At 63.1% G+C, this 8,425-nt stretch overlaps 1 protein-coding gene across 1 annotated transcript in view; it reads left to right on the forward strand.

Annotated features, from left to right (window-relative positions):
* Positions 1-7,328, forward strand: part of TESC (tescalcin) — a 56,554-nt gene extending 49,226 nt beyond the window's left edge. Inside the window, exons 5-8 of the mRNA XM_006151590.3 lie at positions 1,460-1,521; positions 1,617-1,724; positions 4,813-4,860; positions 7,047-7,328. Of these exons, the coding sequence (XP_006151652.1) occupies positions 1,460-1,521; positions 1,617-1,724; positions 4,813-4,860; positions 7,047-7,124 (296 nt within the window). The 3' untranslated portion in view covers positions 7,125-7,328. The remainder of the gene's footprint in view (positions 1-1,459; positions 1,522-1,616; positions 1,725-4,812; positions 4,861-7,046) is intronic.
* The last annotated feature ends 1,097 nt before the right edge of the window (positions 7,329-8,425 follow it).

The following is an 8,425-nucleotide window of genomic DNA, read 5'->3' on the forward strand; positions in this document are numbered from 1 at the left end:
TTTGGCCAAAACCTCTCTTAAAAAAAAAAAAGTCTGTCCTACTCAGGATAAGAGCCACTGTCCTCATTGGACGCAGAGCGCTGAGATAGCGCTGTGCCACTCATCGGAGTCCACCTCTCCCACCTCCCTCCACCCCTCTCCTACCTCCTCCTATAGGCCCCCACCTCCTCTCACCTCTCTTCCCCCTCTTTCCCCCTCCCCCCTCCTCCCCACTTCCCCCACCTCCCCTCCAGCCCTCTCTGGGGCTGTGTGGGAGCAGGTCCATGGCCTCCCTGGTCCTGGTCCTGAGCCCCGTGGCGGTCTGGGCCACGTGTCCGCCCTGACGAACTCTCCCAGGTGCTCCTCTCCCCAGCCTGCAGTGCTCGGCTATATTTAGCCATGGACACTCACGTGAGGGCTGGTGGGAACAGCCCAGGGCAGGCATCCCGAGGCCTCTGTGTGCCCCAGACCAGGCAGGTGCCTGGCGTCCACCCTGCTTCCGAGAGCCAGCAGGGGGTGCGTGGCCAACCCCGGGCTCCCCTCTGTGGGTGGCTGTGGGCAGATACCGTGGCTCTGCGAGCTCTCACAGCCGTGGGCAGAATGAGGCATGGGCAGTCCCCGCCCCTAGGGCCACCTGGGAATTAGAGGACAGGATGTCACGGAGGGGTCTGCATGGTGCAGGGCCCGGTCAGTGCCCGGTCAGTGCCAGTGCGGAGGTCTGGGAGGGCTCGAGGTCCCCCAGGCTGAGCCGGGGACAAGGAATGGTCACCTCCCCTCTGGCTTTGGCCTCTGCTGGGCTGTGGCCAGGGATGCTGACGACGTTGCCAGAGGGGAATGTTCTCTCCCCTGCCTGCCCCAGGAGCTGGGACGCAGCAGAGTGGCCCCGACGTGACAGATGGCTGCCCTCTCAGCCACGCCCACAGTTCCTCACTGGGCCTCACCTCCGCCTGCCCTGGCTCCCCCAGCCCTCAGGAGCCCATGAGGTGGACATGTTGTTCCCACTTAAGAACACTTTTTTTTTTAGATTTTTGCTACACAGCATGTGCGCTAACGAAAGAAGGAAAGAGAGAAATCACCTTCAGGAGGTGACAGCCATGCCACCATCCCTTCTCTATCCTCCTCGAGATTTGGGGCACACACACATGCACCCAGCGTGATTTTCAAGCCACCGGGTCCGGGACTTGAACCGTGGTTGGCCATGTGGGAGCCCAGTGTCTTCACAGCCACGCCACCTGCTGGCCCTGTTGCTCCCATTTTACCAACTCAAGAAACTCAGTCCGCTGAGGCTCCGAAGTCCAGCCACTTGCCCACAAGCGCCCAGTGGAAAGTGCCAGTCCCACGGCCCCTGCCCTGGACCTCATGGCGCGGGTCGAAGTGGCACCGTTGGTGGCCCTTGTTCGGTTTGGTGTGGATTGCAGAGTGGGGCGGCGGGGGCACTGGGGGCTCCCATCCCCCTGACTGGCCCCTCTCCCCTGCCCAGTTCTGTTCCACATGTATGACTCGGACAGCGATGGCCGCATCACGCTGGAAGAATATCGAAATGTAAAGTATGCTCCTCTGCCCCCACCCGGGTCCTGGGGCCGCCCGCCAGCACCTCCGGGGAAGCCCGGGGTCACCCGTCTCCACCCACCCGGCAGGTGGTGGAGGAGCTGCTCTCGGGGAACCCCCACATCGAGAAGGAGTCGGCGCGCTCCATCGCTGACGGGGCCATGAGGGAGGCAGCCAGTGTGTGCGTGGGGCAGATGGTGAGTGCGGGGACCCCCATTGCACCTGCGGGAGGCCTCGGCCTGGCCACGTGTCCTCGCAGCCCTGAGCGGGCCTAGGTGGGAGGGTCAGAGCCATCCATGCCTGTGGGAGAAGAGCAGAGGGAGCTGGGGCCTGGGCCTTGGGGGCCCGGAGACCCCGAGTGTAACCTCACACTCAGGTCCTCATGGGCAGCACGTGGCATGGAACCAGGCCTGGGGGACGGCCCGGGCTCACCTCAGCTCCCTGTCTTACCAGGGACTCCCGTGGCCTCTGCCTTGGGGCTGGGGGGAGCCGCCTGGCCTGGTTCCCAGCCGGGAGCCAAGGCGGAGTGCCCACGCCCGGCATCTCATACATGCTCAGCCTCGCTTTTTCTGCTGGAAAAACTGAGGCTCAGAGTGTGTGGAGAACTTTCCTGGACAGGACAGACTCCTGCTTGCAGGGCCAGGTGCCACCACCAGCCCCTGATAAAGCAGCTTCAGACCCTGGTGGGTTCTGGTTGGCCTCAGCACCCCTGCGCACCTGGCGTGAGACGGAGCCTCAAGGCCTTCATGGCACTGGTTCCTGCAGCCTGGCCTGGAGGGGTGTTCCCGGGTGGGGAGGGGACCGGCTGTTCGTGCCTGAGCCTGTCACCGAGGGACACCAGGCTGGAGACGGCGGCCGGGCCTGCCCCAGGCAGGGGCTGCGGTCTGTCTATCCGTCTGCTCCCACGGCCCCAGAAGGCCCTGCGGTGGAGAAATGGCCCCACTCAGCAGATTAACCACGGGGAAGGAGGCCGACCCTGGCGCTGGGAGAGCAGGAACCCCTGCTGGCTTGTGGAGCCAAACTCCCATTTGATTTAATTACACTCTCCTCCTTCAAATTGCTCCTGTCCCACTCCAGTCTCAATTGGCAACAGTTTTCTTAATTTGCTGAAGTAAAGTCGTTGGCAGCTGGCAGCTGCTGATCTGCATAAAACCCGGGCAGACTTCAGGGTGGAGGCATCTGGGGTAAAGCCGGCTTCCCGGGTGTGCACCCGCGGCTTGCAGCACAGCGAGGGGCGGCAGAGCCAGGAAGGCGGCGATGCAGGGCCCACATCGTTGTTACCCAGATCCCGCGTGCTCTTAGAATGCTTGCTGGTGTAGACGCTGCCCAGATGAACATGCCCGGCTGGCTGCATACGGACCTGGGCTCTGCACACAGCAGGCGTGTCTGTTCGATACCGCATGGCCTCTGAGGACCCCGAGTGTTTCTGATCTCGCTGCCCGCCAGAGATGGACGGCTCCTGCCCTCTTTAAAGCACTTCCAAGGCCAGCCCTGGGCTGTGGCGGCTGCTTCTCAGAGCTCTCTCTGGAGGCCGCTCAGTGGGAGCAGCTGGGGACCTAGGGTGGGGCTGCTTCTCAGGGTTGCAGCCCGGTGCCTCCCCTCCCTTTGCCGACCCTGCCTCCTCCTCCCTTGTCCTGCACCCACCCTCCAGCCCTGGTCTCTGGCCTCCTCTATAATTAGCTCCCTTCAGCCCAGCCTGGGAACCTGGGGTGGCCTGGCAGGGAGGGGGCACCTCTCCGCTCTGTGCCCATGGGAGGGGAGATCAGAGATGAGGGGCCCCCAGGGACAGGAATGGCCCAGCCGGCTGAGAACTGGTCCTTTTTTTAAACTTGACTTATTCCATGAGAGAGATGGACAGACAGGGTCCGCACACCGCGATCGCGTCCAGCCTCCGTGACCCAGCTCAGGCATGCGTGTGACCACTGTGTGTAGGAAGGTCTAGGACACGAACCCAGGACCTTCCCGGGTGGGCCCAAGTAGGGCAGAGTGTTGCCACGCCGGTCCTTCTCCTTAAAGGGAGCCTCCCTCGGAGGGGGTGTTCCGTGTGTGTGCTAAATACACGTTTTTTGGGGGGTTATTTTGTGTAACTTTATTTATTTACTTATCCTAATTTGACTAGCGGTGGACAGAGAGTGAGAAAGCAAGCTGCCAGGTCTGGGTTTTGAACTGCAGTCAGCCATGTGGAAGTCCAGCGCCCTTAACTACCGCACCGCCTATTGGCCCCCAGATGCACATAAGTTTTTAAAATGTGTTTCTTCCAAGAGAGAAAGGAGAGAGAGGCAGTCCCCAGCGGGGTCTCCATGCCGCCATCCACTCCCAGCCCCAGCCCCAGCAGCCTGGCTCATGGCGGCAAACCTCCGTCCTCAGGGTTTCCAACAGGAGCCCAGAACCTCCCGGCTCCCCGGCGCGGCAGCCTCAGCCGCAGGTCGGACCTCTCTGCCACCGTCCGACCCTGCCCTCTCCTCCACAAGACTCCACGCCCGCGTGCAGACACAGTGGAGGGCAGTGACCTGGGCACGTCTGCACTCGCCGGCTCTGCAGGCGCCTTCCTGCCCCTTGGTGGCTTTCTGGTTTGTCATCTGCACCTGGCTCGGAGCCACCTCCACGTTGGCTCCCCCTAGTGGCCGCGCGGAGTCATTAGTGTGGACGGCAGGATTTATCCAGCTGGCCTGGGAGGTGGCAGGGTGGCGAGGCTTTTGCAGAGGCCAGTGAGGTGTTGGAAGACTTGGCTGTGGGACCCCGCGTCGTCCCCAGGGTCCCTAAGCAGACGGATGGGGCTGGCGCAGCCACATGGCACAAAGGAAGAGGCCCCTGGGCAGAGCCTCGGGCTGTTCATTCTCGTGGTGACCTGGCTTGAGGTGGAGGCTGCCCACCCTGGCCCTGCCCGCCCCCACCCCCAGTCTGTGAGGAGCCTGGCCTTGTGCAGTTCTCGTCCCTATGGGACATGCCACCGTAGGACCCCAGGATGGAGCAGGGGTCTCCTGGTGGCCGTGCTGTGGGGAACTGGGCTGAGAGAGAGGAGAGCCCCCCCATGCCTCTGCATCTCCCCTGCCCCCCAGGGGGCTCGAGGGGAGGGAGCGCTGCGGTGAGCCACCCAGCCTCCCTTCCTGGCCCCAGCCCAGCTGGCGGACGAGGACGTGGGACTGCAGTCGCTGGCCTTGTAAGGGAGGCGGACAGTCCCGGGTGACCCCTTGTGGAGGTGCGGGGTGACGGGGAGAGCGGTGCTGCTCCTGGGGGAAGCAGAGGAGGGACCAGGGCTCTCACTGCCTCGTGCTCTGTCCCCAGGAGCCTGACCAGGTGTACGAGGGGATCACCTTCGAGGACTTCCTCAAGGTCAGTGTCTGGGGAGGGGGTGGCCTGGGCGCAGAGGCCTTGGGGGAACTCACAGGACCTGTTGGTCTGGGGATGGGGCCCCTTGTGACCGACATCTCAGAGGGACAGGGTCAATCCTGGGCACAGACTTTGAAGCAACTTACAGCTGATCTGAGCACCGTGGACGGGGAGACCACATACAGCTCATGCCCACTGCCAGCCCCGGGGCCCCTGCTCAGGAGCGACCCACTTCGAAAGTCGGAACAGGGACTCTGGAACCTTCCTTTGCCTGTTGGAGTGCCAGCCTTCGCAGGCCCTGCTTTCCTTGCTGTGTCCTGAGAGCGCTTTTTCAATGGCTGCGCCTTGTCCGGTCTCCCGAGATCGATCCCCCAGCCCCTGCCAGGGGACGTGGAGGCTGGCCCTGGGCCTGTCACCTGCACGCATCCAGGCTGGGGACATGGAGTTTGGGCTGCTCCGTGGTGTGGTGAGGAGGGACCTGGCTGCTCTCTGCCCAGCCCTCTGGCCTGAGCGTCCCAACAGTGGGGTCCCAAGCTTTCCCTGGGGGTTGAGGAAGATGAGATCAGGGGGGGACAGGACCCAGAGGGGCTCCTGGCCCAGCCGGGTTTGGCTGGCACTGAGGGAGACAGAAGTCACCTGCCCACCACCGCTTCCTGATCCCCGAGAGGGGCAGCCCAGCCGGGCACTGTCCACTGAGTCTGCGTCACTGACCCGGCCAGGAGGGAGGACTGGGAGGGGACTGCTGGGGTCAGGGTGCAGCCACTGGCTTCATCCTGGGCGGCCCCACCCCAGGGCCCGGGGGGCGGCAGCAGACAGGGAGAGGCCAGGGCCTATACTTGTGCTGCCAGGTGCCCTGGCCAGTCCCAGGGCTGTCCCCCAAGAAAGTGATGCTCAGGGCGACAGGACTTACAGGATGAGGTGAGGGAGGGTCAGGGAGGAGGGCCGGGGCTCCTAGGGGATGGGGTGGGCGTGTTGCAGCCCGTGCCCCTGAAGCAGGCCTCTGTAAGGCCCCTAGAGCTCCCACATCTGTCCCTGCACCCCGAGGGGGTCTTTCCATCCAGCTGGCCTGCCCTTCCCCTGGTCCCTTGAGTGCCATCGGTGACCATGGCCACCTGGCGTTTAGCAGAAACCAGCCCCAGCGTCTGGTGTCTCCCAGAGAACATCTCGTCCGTCCCACCAGGGTCAGAGCCCTCAGCCGGGACGGCTCCATTTGCGCTGCGTCCCCAGGGCACCCAGGACAGGAAGTACCTGAGGGACTGCAGGTGGCATGACAGTGGCAAGAAGCGCCCCACAGCCCCCTGACTGCCAGAGCGCCCACAGGGTTCTGACGGTCCCTGTTCCCAGCCTCGAGGCTGTCGCTGGAGACGCCGAGAGTGACAGCTTGAGAGTGAAGTTCTTACATAACGGAGCTGTGCAAAGTCACCCACCCACCACGGCCCTCCGTGCCGCTCGCCTACCCCCTCTCCATCTGTGGCCCCCACGGGGCCCTAAGTTGCCAAGGAGCTGGCGAGAGAGGGTGTGGGAGAGCAGGGGTGGAGTGTGGGTGCACAGCCTTGTCCCAGAGGCCCCCTGGGGCCTGGCCAGGCTGGACCGTAGCAGCGAGGTCAGCACCAGGTACACGGCCGGCACTGTGAGGACCTTCCCTGGGCTTTAATTCCGCCTATGGGACGGGTCACCCCTTATCCCCGGGTCTTATAAACAAACTGCCCTGTCCTCTCCATTAACGATGATGGTCTGACTCCTGTGGTGGCACCGCCCCGAGCGGTCTTCCGAAGGCTCTGGGACAGGGCGGTCCCGCCTGGGCACTGAGCAGGGCGCGGTGGGCACGCACAGGTGCGGAGAGGGGGTCACGGGGTTCTGTAACGGGCATGGCAACCACAGCGCCCGCAGTGGTGGGTGGGACTCATGACTTGGAGCTCAGAGCTCGGATTCGGTACTTAATAATAACTTGCTGTGACAGTCTCAGAAAGACTCCAAATGTCAGAGCCAAATTAGCCGGAGACAGATGGAGGCCCTTCCTCGCCTCGCTCTCCGTCTTGGAGCACGGCTCTGGTTCTCACCTGCCTGGAACATCACAGTGGGAGGCGGAGGAGGGTGGGAGGGCGAGTGGGAGGTGGTTGAGGCCCAGGGTGGGCAGGCACGAGATGGCGGCGGGGACGCTGGTCACACAGAGTGCTCGTCCCTTCCAGATCTGGCAGGGGATTGACATCGAGACCAAGATGCACGTCCGCTTCCTAAACATGGAAACCATCGCCCTCTGCCACTGACCTGCCCGTCCCTGCGCCGAGAAGCCGCACTTTGCCGCGGGGTGGCTTCCTGCGTAGCCGGGGGTGGCCGGGGCCACGGTCTCCTGCCACGGCCCCTGCACGTAACCAACAGCTGCCGCTCACCTCCTGTCCTGTAGGGTACGGTACGTGGGACTTCGCTGTTTTTATCTCTAATAAAATTTTAAAAAAAGGGTTATTAATGAACGTGGCTCTGTTCGTTGCTCACGTCCACGGAAGTGGCCGGGCTGGCCTGGGGCGCAGGCAGTGGCTAGCCGACTTCAAGAGGCGCCTTGGGAACAGGGAGGTTCTTTTTCCCTTTTTGTTTATTTCGGGTCAAGTGTCTGCTCTTTCCCCGACTCAAGTACCACCTGCTCCGCCCTAGGCAGCGCTGTCAGGACAAGCGGGGCCTTCCGAGGGGCAGGGATGCGGGGGACGGTGGGCTTCCTCAGCGTCATGACCATGTGCCTAGACTGCCGGCTTCCATAGCGGGATGCACCGAGCTCACAGCCGGGATGAGGGCTCTGGGACCCCAGCTCCCACGGTGGGGTGCACCGAGCTCGCTGCTGGGATGGGGGCTCTGGGCCTCAGCTCCCACTGCAGGTCCTGCCAGTGACCAGCAGCGTTGGAGCCCAGGTAAGCATTTCTGACCTCTCTGGTTGTCACCTATGGATTTGGGGACGTGTGTGGGGCAGGTGGCAGGGAAGCAAGGTGGGCATCTGGGTCACTGGTGTTCGAGTCCACGGAACTGGGCAGCCGGAGCAGGCGGTGCTCAGGTGCACACATTGCATTTGACTTCCAAGGCAAGATTAGAACTGTGGTTGGCTATGTGGAAGTCCCGTACCTTAAATACTATGCCACCTGCTGGCCCTGCGTTTTTGAGTTAAGAGAATCTCAACTTACGATGGGGTTATTGGCTCGTTGCCCCATCAACATAGAGGAATGTCTGTAGCTAGGTTTGAGAAGCCAACCAGAGCCGCTCTGCGAATTAGAGGCATGACCGCGTACACCAGGCAGGGGCGGCGTGGCTGGCATACTGTGGCCCCAGGCGCTGCTCCTTGGGTGAACAGGGATGGCCCCTGAGGCCGAAGAGTCTTGTGGGTGTTGTTAGTAAGCACCAGGCAACTGGGCCGGGCCTCTGAGAGCTGGGTCTGCTGCACGCCAGGCAGCAGCATGTGCCCCTGCCCTCGTGCAGCGGGGACCCCTTTGGTAGCAGGCTGGAGTTAGGAGTGGCAAGGCTCCGTCTCTGAGGAAGCGAGGAGAAGGCTCGCGGAGGCTTCTAAGTAGCAGGCCAGGCCACGGCC

The sequence above is a fragment of the Tupaia chinensis genome, unplaced genomic scaffold (assembly GCF_000334495.1).
Source record: "Tupaia chinensis unplaced genomic scaffold, TupChi_1.0 Scaffold000320_1, whole genome shotgun sequence".
NCBI lineage: Eukaryota > Metazoa > Chordata > Mammalia > Scandentia > Tupaiidae > Tupaia > Tupaia belangeri.